Source organism: Pholis gunnellus (genome assembly GCF_910591455.1).
Source record: "Pholis gunnellus genome assembly, chromosome: 13".
NCBI lineage: Eukaryota > Metazoa > Chordata > Actinopteri > Perciformes > Pholidae > Pholis > Pholis gunnellus.
The window spans coordinates 12,090,007-12,107,417 of NC_136540.1; the positions used below are offsets into that span (position 1 = coordinate 12,090,007).

General features: G+C 41.5%; 1 protein-coding gene across 1 annotated transcript in view; it reads right to left on the minus strand.

Moving 5' to 3' along the window:
• Positions 1–1,208: 1,208 nt before the first annotated feature.
• The window catches only part of kctd16b (potassium channel tetramerization domain containing 16b), a gene marked incomplete at both ends in the record, with an annotated part of 66,547 nt that continues 50,344 nt past the window's right edge, over positions 1,209–17,411 (minus strand). Inside the window, one exon of the mRNA XM_079171009.1 lies at positions 1,209–1,672. Within this exon, the coding sequence (XP_079027135.1) occupies positions 1,209–1,672 (464 nt within the window). The remainder of the gene's footprint in view (positions 1,673–17,411) is intronic.

The window sequence follows — 17,411 nt, forward strand, 5'->3', positions numbered from 1 at the left end:
AACCACATCTATCTGCTGTTTCACTGTGCCCTATCATCAATAACTATCAATCACCATGTCAAGAGTCCGGGTAGAAAGCATCCGTCTGTGTTGATGGGTTAGCCTGTGTAGCCATTCTGTCTATTTACTGTAGGTGTCATATTCAGCGTAGTTTAAATGACCTCACAATTGATCGCCTTCTCTGTGGGAATGAATGTGAGTGTTGTGTACATTTTGATGAAGTTCTTGACTAAAATGGCTATGATGTAATTGGGAAAGTGTGTGTTGAATCAGGACTTTTCTTTATGGAACCTTTCCCCCATGGTTTGACCGTCAAACACAATCCTTCACTCTTTTACTTATCTTTCACACAGTAACCTGGGAATTGCTCCACATCCAGCCAACACAGCAAAAATCAATGCAGTGCAGAGTAGTTTGATTCACTTGGGGTACGTTTGCAACATAACTGATATTAGAAGAAGAAAATGAATTGCGCTGCTGATGAAATTGTACCGCCTCCTGCTTCAAAAGTTCCCAAATGTTGCCTAAAAGTTAAGTAATTGACCCAGCTGTTTACGCCAACCTGGCAGCGGAGCGCTCTCGGAGTATTTATAGTGAGAGCACTGTCGGGACAGCATGAATTATTAATGGTTCCTGATGTAGATTTATTCATGACCTCTAGGCCACCTGGGTGCGAACACACACACACACACACATTAACACACACATTCACATACTAAATCAGTTCGTCTTTGTGGACTAAAACTGTAGCTCCGTTGATGGTTTTCCATGGAAATTATGACGGATGACAGTGTGTGTAGTCCAGTAACCCTCAGTAACCCCCATTGTAGCCATTAGCAAGCCTTCAGTTGGTTGATCGGCTCATAGAGGTTGTCTTTCACCCACATGGATTGGTCCTCTCTGAACGCTTTGAAGCATTCAGCAAGTGCGGCACATACGTACAGTACATACATACAGTACATACAGTAGGCCTAAACTACATACACACACATACGTACTATGTCAATAAGAGAACAGTCTGTTGTTTATGCTTTTTACTAGCTTCTGTGTAGACTTTCAACCTACTGGCATGAAGGTGACATTTCTCCCAGTAACCGGATTCTAATGAGTTAGGTGTTATCTCCCTTTTGTTGCAAAAGTCATGATCAAAAAACATGTAAACTGATCCTTGGCCTCATGTGTCTGCACCCTCTGTCCAGTTTCCTGGCTCAGAGGCGGTACTTTCTTAACAAGTCGGCCTGCCACATGTACTTCTTCTCGGGGAACCTCTCTGGGATCTTGATCTTGCGGAAGTCTTGAATGCACTTTTCCAACTCCTCCTCGACCGTCGGCTTCTCTTTTGCTGGACGTTTCTTGCACGTGCTGGTGTCGCGGGAGCTCGCCGTAAGTGTGCGCAACAAGTCACTCTTCCGCCGCTGCTCGGACTGCTGGAGCATGGCGATGGGGCCCTTTTTCAGCGGCCTGTCCAGGGTTTGGACGTTGGCGTGGGGGTGTGACTGGCGGCTGACCGGGCCGCAGATGACTGTTCCCTGGGGAGAGCTGGCCTCTGACTGGCTCTCAGAGCTGGAGGTGGAGAGCTCGTTGAATGAGGTGCCGCTCTCGCCCTCGCCGTCACCCTTGTGGTTCTTGCAGCAGCAGTCACATGCAGGGGAGGACCAACGTGATGGACCACCTAGAAAGAGACAAAACCAGGAGAGGAAGCTTACATTAGAGTTCAGGCAGAGCTATTTTTTCCCCCTTTTCTTTCTTTCGAGGCCGATCATCATGAAGAGAAAAAGAGAGACGGTGACACAAAGAGAGCCACAAATTAGTCAGACAGGAGAAGAAAGACAAAGTAAGAAGCACTGAAGACAGACAAAAAGGAAGGTCAGCTTTAGCCAAATGGCTATCACCTGGAACAAAGTGACATGCCATCAGAGACACCTGGCTTGCTTCTCGTCTAAATATGGAAATGAGCTGGCTCTCTGTGGGACAAGCCTACTGTACATTGTTCAGAGAGGTACCCTCATAGATCCATGCTGTCACATGAAAACAAGTGAAAGAGCTACAACCAACTGCAAACACATTTAATGAATGTAAACTCTAATGGCAATGGTATTCTTTTTTATACACTGGAGTCTGGCAATTTAATAATGAGGAGAGGTTAAACTGTACAGAAATTATATATGCAAACACAAAAAACTTTCCAATCGTTTTATTAGAAATAAATAATAATAAATGAAAAAGCCGAGTGAGCTTTGATGTAGTGGTTTTGCAGGTTAAGAGATGTCTAGGTGACATAGTTTCAGCAGCATTAAAATTATACTTTTTCAATGTATTACAGGTCTTACCTACATGTTATAGTTTAAGTACCGTGAGAGTACCGTTTTTTTCAAATGTTGTGCAATGCTTGGAATTTAAGTGGTACAGGTCAGATGAGAGTTAAACTGATTATCTCTCAAACATACCATCATTACACTTGAGTACCACAACTGTTTTCACCTGACCTGGATCTTCCAGTGAGTCATAAAAAAGTTGAGAGATATCGCACTGATGATGAGTTTGAGGCAGCTGCCCAGAAGTTGTGGTCTTGACCAATAACGAGAAAAATGCAGTGATCCGCAATCATAGTTGAAAGAAATCTATTGCCCAGCCTCTCCTCTGTGTGAGTGTACAGCGAAAGGCTGAAAGACTCACTGGAACCAGAGCAGCAAACTACCTCTCACTGCAGGAAGAAGCCATTTATTTTTCATGCTAACCTCCTGAATAATTGAAGGGGTATCTGTTGCTGATGGACTCCACTCTGTTTAGTCAGGAGAGAGATCAAAACCCCTAAAGGCAAACACACACATGCGACGTCCCTCCATTCTGATTTTGAGACCCGCCCCTCAAACATAAGCGCAGGCTTCCACTTTTGATGCATCCTCTACTCATCAAGTTCAACAGCACTGTTGTTTCTTTTCATGAGCTGCTGAGCATTTCACTTCAAACGAGTAGAACAAGACTATAAATATGCTGCTTAAAATAAATGCCCCCCTGCCTTTACTTCCTGTCCTCAGCAACATGTTTGGCTTGTTTACGGAGAGGCAGCGGAACAGAAATAAATTCATCCAACCAATATTTCACCCCAATATTTCACCCTAAAATGTAATGATTTACGTTATGAGGACAGACATGTTGTCCCCATAAGGAAGGCAAATCACCACGATGTGACTGTAAACAGATATGGTCCCCACAAGATGGATAAAACACACCCACACACACACTGCTGCCTACTGTATATGAAATAAACATCACCCATCCAAGCCAGTGACAGAAATGGAACGCTACACCCTTTGTCACCCATAGCAACGCTGGATCTTTTCCATTACCACAGGCATTTCACAGCTCTCATATGCACAAACACACAAAATATAGAGAATACACTGAGCTTTAATAGTGTGATACACATACAACTAGAAATGTATCAGCCTGTTTGTTATACAGTTGCAGGATAAAAGGCATAACCCCATGATGGGTGCAATTACGTCTCCCCCCCCAAACCTTTGTTTAGGGACACATGAGTTAATTTATGTCACTCTGAGTGAATAGCTAGCTCTCTGATCGATGAGACGATGAGATACAAACTCGTAATTGGTGTTTTGAAAAATGGCCCCAGACTCTGGTGAATTGTTAATTCTGCCAGTAGCCAATCTGCTCGTCCAAATAACATTAACACGATGAGACGGCTAAAGCAGCTGTAACAAATGTCTTAAAGAGCCTTGTGTGTGTGTGTGTGTGCGTGCGTGCGTGACCTTTCATCTGTACACTATATGACATTCTGATTAAACCTCTGTGTAGCTTATGACACAGTGAGTCTTGACAGCAACACACTGCTTTAATTTACAGGTAGTGTGTCTATCTATTAGCCTCGCTAACACTTAAGACTACCAGGGAGGGGTCTGATTGATCGCTTTAGATTTCCTGTCAAACCTTAAGCTTCATGACAAATGGTTCAACAAATAATTCAATTTAGGACCACCACATACAGGGACTTTAGAATCCAAGCACTGATAACTGAGATTTGTAAAATAGGTTATTGAGTTGTATCGCCTCTCTCATCTACACAGTGATACTTTAATTAGGTTCCCAAAAGGATGTATTAGTGTGCAGTGTTGATGCTTTGTAGGACATTCAGTCATGTTAGTGGTAAAACCAATATCCCCTGCTAATTGAAATTTAAAAAGAAAAGTGTAAATTTAAAGACCTGCATTTTAACACATTGGTATTTACACTGCCTGGTTATAATATCTTGCTACTTAAAGTGAAAATGTAATCTCTGTTTATGTAATGTATATTCAGTTATTTTTGTCTCATTTCCTGTCTGGTTGAACTCATTTCTATCTTTCATTGCTTCTTACAGGCGATTCACTGAAGTTAGGTACATTTTTCTGCATCACAGTAACTCCTCTCCATTTTAGGAATCCACAAAGGAAACTGTTACATAACTTAATCCCGATCCAATGCAAGGATCCTAAAGTTCAGGGTATTTTGTCTAACCGTAGGTTAATGATGCATTTTGACAGTGTGCTCTAGAGATTCAAAATTTATACTGATAGAGGTGCCATGATTAAAGGTCAAGGTTTCAGAGTGAAAAGGCAATAGCTGCCACACAAATTGATGGATTTTAATTATACCGGGGAGGAATGATGCATCTTGTTACTTGCGACTGGCCCAAAGGATGCCTGCATCCATCACACTCGGTGAACATTTCTAGATGAAAGTTAGCTTCTTTTTCAGCTCTTGAGGTCATTTAAACTTTTCCCTATCATACCTTGAGACTCCACTTACTGGGGCATTGTATTTGTACATTTTGTGAAAAAAGCATGCATGATTATTAGAGAATGACCAATTTCCTGTCTAGTCATTGTCATAGAAGAGGAATTTTAGCACTCAAAATGCCAGGATGTTGACAGTTTCTCACTATGACAAGTATGCGACACTACTGAATGATCCGCTCACTCAAAAAAGAACCTGAGGTTCTATGTTCATGTCAGTCAGGAGATATCAAAGGGAGAGCGTGTCCCCACTGCCTGTCAATTACGTGGGAACGTGCACGTCAGCATTTTTGGAAAAATGCTGAATTAATGACAGGAGTCGAGGATGAGGCGCGGCTACTGTAGCAAGAATGTGTCTGAATATTAATGTGTCATTTAGTAACTGTACAATTCTCTAGATTGAGACATCGCTTTAAATCTGTATTAAAAAGTTTGTAAAGCAATGTTCACTCTCTCTCTTGTTTTCTAATTACTATTGCTATACAATATTCCGAGCGTTAATATAGAAGCAGCGAAGGTTACGGTATTGTAACCTTAGTTCTGTAAGCACAGGCAGAGCCCTCGACCAGTGGCTGAATGCGTGATCAGCCGAACTCTAAAAATGGTCAACGCTTTTGATCGTTAGTGGAGCTGAGACAGGCCCAGGTGACACCCTGGTTTGCACTGTAAGCACTGTTAGCGGCGCCACTTACATTTTTTAAAATTATATTTAATATTAATTATTACACCATTACGCCACCATTAAATTTTTCCTCTCGCGCACCCCCTAGAGGCAGCTCACGTACCCCCAGGGGTGAGCGCACCACACTTTGGGAGTCCCTGACCTAAATGAATAACATATTGGTTAGTTGATCAAATAAATTAAAATGCCAACAAGCGTGAAAAAAACACGTGTGCTGATAGTAACAAGAATACTGCAGGCAAACATGTCTTGTGATGACATCAAGCAACCTCAGATAATAGTAATCTATTCAAACTTGTACATAGCTACACGTCCAATAGATCTCCTGCATTGTTAAATGTAAAAACAGCAAGCCAAAAGAAAGGCAAGTGGACTTATGGCTGGAAGGCAGCCAGCTCAAACTTGGACCCTCAGGCTAAAATTGGGCAAGCAAGTGTGCCAGGAGCGCTTGCCTTGGATTCCTGAGCATGGCAGTTAATCCCAAAACTGCCAGAGGGACCAACAGAAAAGACTTTGCTTGTACTGAGCTGCTCCTGAGTGAGATTGTGTTTAACTGTTTACATTTACGGCAGGGAAAAGGGGCATCTTTGCTCCGCAAATCTAGTGATTTAGTGTCACATAAGGTCACATAAAATATTTGTGTTCTTTAAAACATGCACTCTCTGACTTTGTTATGGCAAGATGACTGAATTAATAATGTGCTTATGACTTGTGTTACATTTATGCCCAGAATTCAAATTATGTAACAAAAAGAGTAATGAAAAGGAAATTGTACGTAAAACAAAGTTTATTTGTGTGTTTCTGTACTCCTTAATCTTTCTCAGTTTACGTGTGTGTTTCTGAATATACTTCGTCAGGTGTGTGTAGATGTAGATGTTGTCCACAGTATGTGTAGGCCTAATGTAGTATATGTGGCATGCTGTGCTCTCATGTGAGAGTAAGGTCACGCTTTCCTTCAGGGCTGAGGGCATGATGTTGTGGGTGTGTGTGTGTGTGTGTATATATGTACATAGGAATGCATACGTGTACGGTGGCCGTCACAGTAGAGGCACATATGTATAACATGTGACAGGTGATGCACCATAGGCGAGAGCCTTTTTTCAGTTTTGTTTGTGTTTTTCACTGGCGCCTCACTTCCTCCATATAGGCTATATTATACATGTTGTAGTGTGGCATGTGTGCGTAAAGTATCCACCAACGGCAAGTGAGGACGCCTGTGGTCATCCCTCTGTGTGTAAGTGACATTGGCCTTGGAACTATTATCTGTGTGCCGTTGGGCAGTGAAAGGGAGGCTGATGTCAGGTGGGGTTCCCATTCGTGTCATCAGAGGTGTCAGACTGTCGGCAGTGCCTCTGGCCAGCATCACTCAGCACAGACATCCTGTGTGTGTGTGTGTGTGTGTGTGTGTGTGTGTGTGTGTGTGTGTGTGTGTGTGTGTGTGTGTGTGTCGGTACCTTGTGTTGTACTGTACATGCAGCCGTTGATTCATGTGATCTCATGTTGTTTCTCTTCCAGGGAAGTGGGCAGGAGGTCTGACTGATGTCACATGCTATTACACACACACACACACACACAGAATGCTTCCTGACAGGTGCTCCGGGCTCTGATGTATTGATCTCAGCAGGGACCTTCACAACTTGTGTTAGCTCTGGTCAGTAAAAAGACCTGGCTGACTCTCACTGTGCTCACAATTAATGAACACACGCTCACACACTCAAACACATTCAGTACAAACCCAATTTTCTATCCACATATCATCAATCATCTGTCATTTCCGTGCATCGGCTGACACTATATGACTTGAAATGAATACATTTCATGTTATCTTGTTGACTTATACAATGTTGGCTTAGTATACCTAGAGAATTTTTCTGATTTTGAATTTTCCCAAAGATTGGCAGAATTTAGCCTCAACCATTGACCTATATATCACCACACAATCTATTAACCTGAGCATAGCCATTTGACTTGTGATGCTTGTCCACATCAGTACACACTCTAGAGGTAGGCAGTAAGCACTGAATGACTGAGAAAATGAGCAAGCTTCTTTAATTCTATTGTCTTGTTCCATCCCCATTAAACCCCATTAAACCCCATCAACGTTTTTACTTTCAAATGTCTTTATACAACTCATGGAGCACGATTTTCTTTTGTTCACAAAACATTGCAGCGGATAAGATCATCATGTTAGGTCTTCTGTAGAAAAAGTAAATGTTTCCTCAATGAATAGAGATTCAAAATAAGCGAAAGGCTACAGACTGTGGAGTGTTTGGGGGTCATATAAAGGGCACACACATGCACAATACGTTGCCATCTCGTCTCTCTTTTTCTATTTTGATTTATTTTCTTGTCCTCTATTGCTTTCCAGCTTTCTCTCCTCCTCTCCCCATGTGTCTCTCCTGTAGCATTCCCCTCCTAATGTCTGTATCGATGGGTCGGGGCATCACGGGAAGTGTATGGACGATTGCCCTCTGATTGATTTCTGTCATACAGCCTCTCAGCACTGGGAGACTGTTCACCTGAGATAAATAATGTTGGCACAACAAAAGCAAATAAACCTCTTCTATCCATCACTTCCTCTCCGTCAGTTCTTTTTTCTGCTTCCCACCTCGACTCTGCCATCTGCATCTCTTCGTCACTGTGTCTCGCTCTGTATGCTTTCCTGTCTCTCCCTTCTCGTTCAGATTGAGGTTTTCACCTTTTTCTTACCCATCAGTCACTTTTCCATCTTCATGTTTGTTCAACGTTTTTATGTTTTGACAATTATTGTCATTAGAGTTAGGCTACATAATGTGTGAACTTTATGCACTCAGACACTTCTTACATACCATTAAAGCTTATTTTGTGATAGTGTTGCAATTTCCTTCTTTTTCATATATCCACCTCCACTCAACCTGCATCTCCTCATCTACTTCTATCACTTTAATCATTGTGTCATACTGTCCTCCAGTGGATTTATGAAATTGAAACATTATTAAACATGTGGCTGTAAAATACCAAATGCTAGCTTTAGAGGATTTTGTAAAGAAATATAGCATTTATTTCTCCCTCTCTAAACATGTTTTACTCTGACTTAACATTCACTTTTGTTACTTAGCACTGGACCATAAGGCAAGAAACCCTAGCAAGCTAGCGTGTATGTCTTTGTTTGTACATAAATGTTAATTGTTTGTACAAATAGTCACAATTCCACAGCTAATCTATCAATACACTATTTTACTACACAAGATTACTCAGGTTCTGATGCTAACTGGACCCAAATTGGTTGATTCATATCAATAATGCTGTTTTGTAGAGTGAATAGCAATGAGAATAGATCTTTCTATAGTACATAAGGTCTTTGTCAAACAACATATAAAGCACAAGCTTCTATGTTTAAGCCTGAGATCATACAGTTACTGTATGTTAGTGTTAATGCACTTGATTCTCATATGCTTTTACTACAATCCCAACGAAGATTGTGATTATATGAGTGAGTGTTTAATCCACCCGAGCGACAACAGTGAGAGAACAGAAAGAAAGAGTTTGTTTTCCCCTTGAGAATCAGACCGATGTGTAGCGCCATAGAGAAATCAATCAGGAAAGAGGGAAGATGAGGCGCTGGCTGTACCCTGTGTGGTTTTTCTTGGAATATGAGTCTATTTTCTGGTTCAGAGCTGATATCACTGCTATGAAATGGATTATATTTTGGTTCAAAAGCTCAGATAAATGCTCTTTGGGTCCACAAAGTCGGTCTTATTTTATTGTTAATGGAGCAGCACCCAGCGCTAAGTTACAACCTGATGCCATCACAGGTTAAATGTAATAAAAATGTGATAATGTGTTTACCCCTATAAAGAGATTATGTTTCATTTTATTAAATCTGCAGGGCAAAGAGAGGTCATTTAACAGCGAAAAAGTTGGCAGTAATTCAGAGTCTTGCCCAAGGACACTTCAGCATGACAGATGCTGGTCAAGTGTGAACCTGCAGGAGCCTGCTTTACATCTCAGCTGTCTTGTTTCTCGCTGTGGGTAGAAGCTCAGTTGGTCAGATATTGATTGAACTGTCCCTGGCCCTGGGAATGAGCTTTGGACAAAGACATCAGCTGCCAAATGAAAATTCAGCATATTCAGAATGCAAAAGGCGTGTGTTTCTAAGCAGATTGTTTGTTTGAGCCATATTTGCAAGGTTGGCGCAATAGATAATGAGAATAAAGCATTTGTTACCCCTCCCTCTTCCCTCTCTCTTCTTCTCCCTGTCTTTCTCTTGATGCAGCATAATTAGTTCGTCGCAAGGCAGCGTGAAATGACACGTTTGACTGTTCAGCTTCTTCAAACCAGCCACTTCTTTCATGCCAACGTGCTTTCACCCCTGTATTTAAGGGTCCTATGCCACGCTGAGTGTACTTCTGCACTCACATTGTTTTGTTTTGTGTGTGTTCTGAGTGGAAATTCCTCTCTTCCGTACAAACAGGTGTTACATTGCCCTTCTGAGAGTGACAGTGCTTGGTGACAGGAGTTTCTATTTCTAGCAGCACATTTATTTCCCTATTGCTGTCCCTCATTCTTTCTATCTATTGATTTTATCCTCTCCTCCAGCCCTAGGGTCTTTACTGTAAATCTCAGGGTGTCTATTATAAAGTGACAGTAATTGTCTTAAAATGTATGTAATACAAGCCTCTGCATGTATAATTTACCATAAGTTTCAGAAGCACAGCGGCAGGCTTTTTCCTAATAGGGGTGGATTGGGAACAGAACGATGCAAAGAAGTTGCAAGTATGGTTTGAAGTTCTAGTAGGTTTGAACATTACCCATTAATATCTAACATAGACCAGCAGTGCCCTAATTGTAACAATGGGGACTTGGGTGGTTTGAAACACTTCCGAAGAGACATAGAGACATTTCCATCTTAAAGTACAATCCTACTGATTACTAATCAAGCCTCCTCTTCAAATGTTAGAGTTTTTTTGGACGGGCACCAGCTGCCGTTAGCATTCATTAATGATACTTGCAAATTATCACTTTCAACCCACCGAATACAGACTGCTCTCTTAAAACATTCATCATGATGCAAATGAATGCTCCTTCTCTGGTCCGTCTCTCACAGCTCACACTGAGCGCCAGGCCATCAGTGCTCACACTGTTGCTGCTTATACAGTATTTACAACTTTCTTTTAATTATCCTGCTTATCAATAAATGTTACAGGAGAAATGAGAAATGTTCAAAGTTAGAAAAAAACAGCTGTAGCATCTATTTCACAAGTTGTAGAGATGAAACAATAGCATTCATGCATTCCCCTTTTTTGGTCATTCAGAATACATAAAGATCACACAGAGTGATGTCACAGCCATTAGAGTGTTATTATTATATATGTATATTATATATATATTGATTGTCACATTGTTAGTTCACTTTTTTGCAACTCCAGGTCTACTCACAGCCATCAATCAATCCACATATCTGTTAATCAATCCTACATCTACTATTCCTCCATTATCTCTTTTCCTTTGACCCATTCATTAATTATCCATCCGCAAACAGCAAACAATAATGTTACTTAAAACGTAAATGATACATATCAAAAGAACATCGATGCAAAGGGTAAAAGTGGCCCTTGGAGTTACCAAGATGCTGGTGGAATTAAAAATGAGGGTGAAATCAATTAATAGCAGCAGTCTCCATCTGCAGTTTACCAGTCCAGTTCCTTCGTGCTGATTTTAAACATTCATGTTTGTGAATGTGACTATGTCCCCAGTGGGCAAACATGGGTGATTAATGGGAGCCTACAACCAGGTGATTCCTTACAGTGAGAAAAATAGAGTGGTTTTTAATCTGAAAGCAACCGAGCGAACAGCCTGAAGCCGCAGGAAATGTTGGCACCGTCCAGCAGTAGAAGAAAATGCAGACCGCACATACAGGAGAGTGCTGCAATATCAATAAAGATAACAACTAAACTCTACAGTCAAAGGGTGGAAGGTGTACGGAGAGAAGGATGTGGCAACTTCTGAAAGGCAGATTTAGACGAATGTACAACACTCTGGAATAAGTATTGGTATGATGTGAAGTTGAACAAAACAATATTGAATGTAGGAAATAATTTGTCCCAAACCCACTTGAAAAAAAGGTTGATTTCTGTGGCTGGGTGTTGTAATAGAAATGAAAAGACAAAACATTGAAGTTTATGAGCATACATGCTGTAAACATTTAAAAATTGGTGAAGACATGGTAATACAAGTGCATACTGCCAAAACTTGTCAGGAGCAACATACACAGTGTCCAGTGATGAATTATCTCTGATCAACTAACTGTAATCAAAGACCGTAATCGCGAAACAATCGCACAAGCATTATCACTGCCCAGCAGAGCGCTCACCAGCCACTATCTCTGTCACACACATTCACTCATTATCCATCTGTTACACACAGACACACACACAGACACACACACAGACACACACACAGACACAGACACACACACACACAAGGTTGGGAAGGTTACTTTCATGAATGTAATTGCTTACAGAATACTGAATGTTTCCCCATGACTGTAGTAACCCTGACACTGTGCTGCTCTGTGATGGTTTCAGTCATATCTTGGCCATTTAACCTCAGATCCTTGCAAACTCAAGGATCTGAGGATAAACGGCGCTTCATTTCATTTTAATTCCCCCATTATCATCCTCGGGAAAATGATGATCCGTTTTACATCTTTTATAAAATGACTTAATTAATTATTTTTTTTGTCATCATTATCAACATTGGGCCTTATTGTCTCTCTTTTTCTTCTCATCTCCTTTTCCCTCCAGTGACTATCAGTCTCATTTTTGTTCAGTTTCCTTCCACTTGTTTCATACATTCTCAGTCAATCTCCACCCTTTGTCTCCCCAATCTCTCATCTGACCCCTCTTACCCCTTTCTGCCAACATAATGGAGTGCCATTGCAGACTTTTTCTCTCTGTCTCTCTTTCATTCTTTCATCTGCAGTCTCACTGTTTAGTTATTTTTCCAGTCATTTGCTCTAAGTCTATAGTTTGTAGCTCCATCCTCGATGGGAAATGATGATTGCGCTTCATTATCACTTTTTCTGTAGTCTCGCATAGCCAGACCTATCTTCACAGCGATGTTTCAGTCATCAGTTTGGGGCGTCACTTAGCCCAGGATGCAAAGTAGATAGTGCATATAGTGAATTAGGAGGAGAATGCAAGCTTAAATAGTTAGCCAATGGCATGCTTGCAGTCTGCGGTGAGTCAGACTACTTTTGTTGTGATGCTGGATGCATCCAGACGTTTTTGGGTATTCATAGTAGTGAGTGTCAGCCTTGACCTGCCCCTTAGATCCATGAACCAGTGTCCAATGTAGTCTGTAAATGATGCAAGACTTCAGCTACATACAAAAACAACCAGATTGGACCCTCTTTTTTCTGCAGGCTTGGATTCAACAGAGTGCAGGACATGTTCAATAAGAATCAGCGCTTCTCCTTCTCACGTGCATCATCCTTTAGATGTTTCATCCACAAGACCACTGACTGCTGATGTTTTGGTTTATTGGCATTCTTGGGAGGCGAAAGATGCTGTGGTGCAGGAAAATCCCTGCAGGCATGCTGTTTCTGAGCGGTAATGATGATACCATATTCCGTTAATCAAGTCACATATTTTGACCGTAGTAATGTAGCTGAAACGTTCAACACTGTCTGTATTAGTGACTCCATAACATTAGCTGTTTCATGGCTGATCATGGTTGATCAATGCTTATTTTCATCCAGGCAATCTAACAGGTCAAATATGTGTTTTGTCTTTGTAAGAATGATGCAAAATATTGTATAATTGTAAATGGGCAGCACAATGGATGACTGGCAGGGAAGCAAAGACCAAAAGCTGCAAAACAAATGAGAAAATGAAGGGGAAGAAAGAGGCTGCTAAATGTGCTGTGGAGAGACGGAGAAACAGAGAGCATCACCATGTAGAGATTTACAGTAGGTTAAGTTAAAGAACGTCACTTCCCCTCAAGGACCATCCTGTCTCTTTTGGTTAACCTAATTTATCACCAGGCCTTGGCATGTACTTGACATTATCAGGTAAGGGATTTGACATTCCTTTACCCAGCCTTGTGGGGTGATGGGGTTTTTCCTTATTTATTAGACCTTATTCCGTGCTGCCAGTGGCGTCTTAGTCACACTCATATACGTCAGGTAAAGGCATACAATACACCAGTGGCGGGCCGTGCATTTTATACCTGGGCCTTCACTGCTGAAATACCACCTTATAACCACATGATGGCGCCACAGCTAGGGTTATTATTCGTTTCTTGGGCTGTAACTATATAACGTTACGTATTCGTATTAAACCGTTTGGTACGAGGCTTACAAACCGAACAAAATGTTTGAATAATACTAGTGCATTTGGAAAATGCAGAAGCTTAAATTGTAGGAAATATAATGTTTTCTGCGCTCACTAGGAGACAGCGGTCTGTGTGACCTCTGAACCGCTACAAAAACAGCTGATGCCCCGCAAGTGTTCCGGGAGGCTAGGCTAACTAGCTTAACGGAAAAACAACAGCAGCAACACACATTCTGCTACACACTCAAGGGCCATTTAGATATTAGATGTAAAAAAAACGAACCAGTTGACTTACCAAATGCTGATCACATCCTATTTTCTTTGTTGACAAAGAGTTTAATCCCACGGTTAAATCCCAACTCACAAATCCGTTTATCTTCCAGTTTCAGCCATTGAGTGTTAAAAAACAAAGCCAGGTAAAAAAAAAAAAAAAAATCTACACCAAGCAAAATGCAAAAAATATCATAATTTCATGTATCTTTCAATTTGAACTCGTCTTACTACTCGAATAAGCCTCTGCTGTAAAATTTGTTTCAAAATAGTCACGTGCTCGCCCACTGACCAATCACAGCACAGAATCTCACTGCAGCGCTGCTTCTAATGCTGACATAGTTGTAGGCCTGCAGGCCGCTCTGGCACGTCCAAGAATGTTAAACTAAAGATCTGATTGGTTGAAGACTATGACAATCAACAATATCCCCATTCACTTAAACTGCACATGGAGGCACTGGTGAGTCTGCAGGCCTGGGGCCTCTCTTCTTACCTAGAGACACAGAGGTGAAATCTGATTGGATAAAAGCTCTACTTAAAACAAGCTGCACTGGAAGCAGAGCAACTGAGGAACACAGTAGCTGTGCAATGAGAAAATAAGATAATGGGAAAAATATTTTTATAAATTATGATACATGTAGTGTATTTAAGAAAAATTATTAAATTATAAAATAGCTATAACTTTGTGATTCTGTTTAGGCCAGCAGAGAAGGCTTTGCAGGCCCTGACGGCCCGCCACTGCAATACACATACAAATGTGTTATTGCTATGCTGACATTTGGAGGATACAGCTCTGAAGGAGTTCATGAACAGTCAACACACAGCCCCATGTGACCACTTGAATTTAACAATTCATGGGACTGGCACTGATTTCCCCTGAGGAGTCTGCAGCAAGACATCTCAAGTGCCTGGGAAGTAAACGCGTTGTCCATTTTGTGGCCTGGAATGTGACATGTGCATGACTGAGGTGACTGCAAGAAGTGGTGGACTGTCAGGAACAATCCAGGCAGATTGAAATATAACAGATGCAGAAAATAATGAGTTCATAAAAAAAACAGCAAAGAGATTTGTGCTGCACCTACAAAATTCAAAGATCAAATAAGAGTTTAGAACAAACACCAGCAATTCTGGACTCAGACAGAATCAGTGTGGATGTCCAGGATGGATGGTTGGAGTGATGAAAGGATTTACTGAAAAGTAAATGAATCAAAAGATTAAGAAAGGCTGTTGTTGGTTTTGAAAGGTATACAGACTGAAAGGCATCTGATCAATACAACCTTATCGTGCTGTTAAATCCTCTCACGTCCTGGCAGGACTCTTTGTACTTGGCCTCTTTATCTCTGATACCATCATGCTCTTTTTTTAATTTATTTTTACTCAATCTGTTTTACTCTTTTTAAGCGGGCGGCCACATGCTCCAGAATTGCATTTTCTTTATTGTGAGGGAGAGCTGAGAGAGGAAACAGATGCGATGAGCTCTGGAGAGATTTGGTCTGAGGCCAGCAAGGATCATTTTCAATTTAGGCATTTAGGCAGGGCTTTACCACAACACCATCTTCTGGTGTTGTGAATCTCCCTCTATAATGCTTTCTCTCTGTGCAGGTGGCTGTGAAAGTACATGCTTATGAGAGTTTAACATCTCATCTCCATGAATTCTGCGAAAAACAAAACAGTACATAAACTTGAGAACTGCTTTTCCCCCTTTACACTCCACTCAAGTGCCTCAGTCTGGAGCATCATCTGAAAATGGCTCATTGTAGTTGTCCCATTTTATCTGGAGTATTCCCAGCAGGGAGGGTTTAAAGAAAACAGCACAGGACAGGATGTCAAGAAAAAAGCATGGTTGGTGAACCAAAAGGAATAGAATATTCCCTGAGGGGAAGCGACATTCTTTAACTTAACCTACTGTAAATCTCTACATGGTAATGCTCTCCGTTTCTTCGTCTCTCCACAGCACATTTACAGCTTATTTTCCCCTTCATTTTCTCATTTGTTTTGCAGCTTTTGGTTTCTGCTTCCCTGTCAGTCATCAATTGTGTTGCCCATTAGCAGGCATTTTGTTAAAACCAGACGTTATTTCTCTCTCTGTGTGGTCGTTCTCTTTTAAGTCATCACTGATTCTCCCCGAGTGCAGCTCGCGATGCGATGCCTGACAAACGGGAGAGAAATGAGGGGAAAAAACGAAAAAGAAACAGCTTGGGCAAACAAAATCCACGTCATGCAAGTGGCTCTGAGCTATTTTTGTGTGAGTGTTAGCTTGCCTGTCTGGGCAGTTTCTCCGTTTTTGAAAAATTTTAACAAATGGAACATTATTTCAAATATCATCATATTGGCCAGATTTGATGGCGATAATGTCAGTAAGGAAAGACGATGACAAAGCTGGACTGCTGGTTACCAACCATGGCAGTTCAAAGGCGGAGCTGCCTTGAAGAGAGCAGCTTTGAAATGAAGTTGGAACAGGAGCGGTTTTGGAGAACCACAAGCACAGGACAGCTTCCCAGGGGCCTCATTAGGGACTTTGCATGGTGGGTAGATTGAGAAAGTGGGGCACAGCCACCAAACACACAGACACAAACACAAAATCACGCATGTTATCACACACACACATGCAGTTTTTCTATTGCTCGCTCTCTCTCTCTCTCTCTCGCCCACACATTTATACATGCAGACACATAGCAGGGGGGGTAGGGAGAGCCTTAGAGCATGACAGAGGGCAAAAGTAATTGGCAGTAAAGTGATGTGTCAGGAATGTTGCCATGCAAATGGCAGCAACAAGTTCATACGGATGTAAAGCAACGGAAAGAAATGATCATGTCACTTGAAATTTCTTCACAACAAAAGCCAAAAGAAGCTAATTGAAACCCAAGTGTTTCGTATGTTTCATTGTTGTTTTGTCAGTTTAGTTCATTAATTGTATGTGCTTTTGTGTGTGTTCATGGGTGCGCACGTGTACACATCTGTGTGTGCGTGTGTGTTGGGTCATTGGCTTCGACAGCTTTGGCTCTTCGTGACTTTTAGGGCGTCTCCAGAGTTGATCTCACGCTAAGTATCATTAAGCCACTCGTCTTTTCACGCAGCTGGTGAGCATTAGTGTGTGTACTTCTCAATGTGCATGTGTGTGTGCGTGCATGTACTGGGAGCAGGCTGTGTTCCGACACCCAACATTTAGCTCTTCTACAGCTCACTGACGGAGCTCCGTATGGTGTCTCTCAGTTTCTACCTCATACACCCTTCACAATGTGTGATTTATGCTTTTTTAATGGGCAGGTCCACATACATACACATACAAACAGGAGGACACGCAATGATGCAGAGAAAAACTCAATTTACCCCTGAAAGTGACTATTT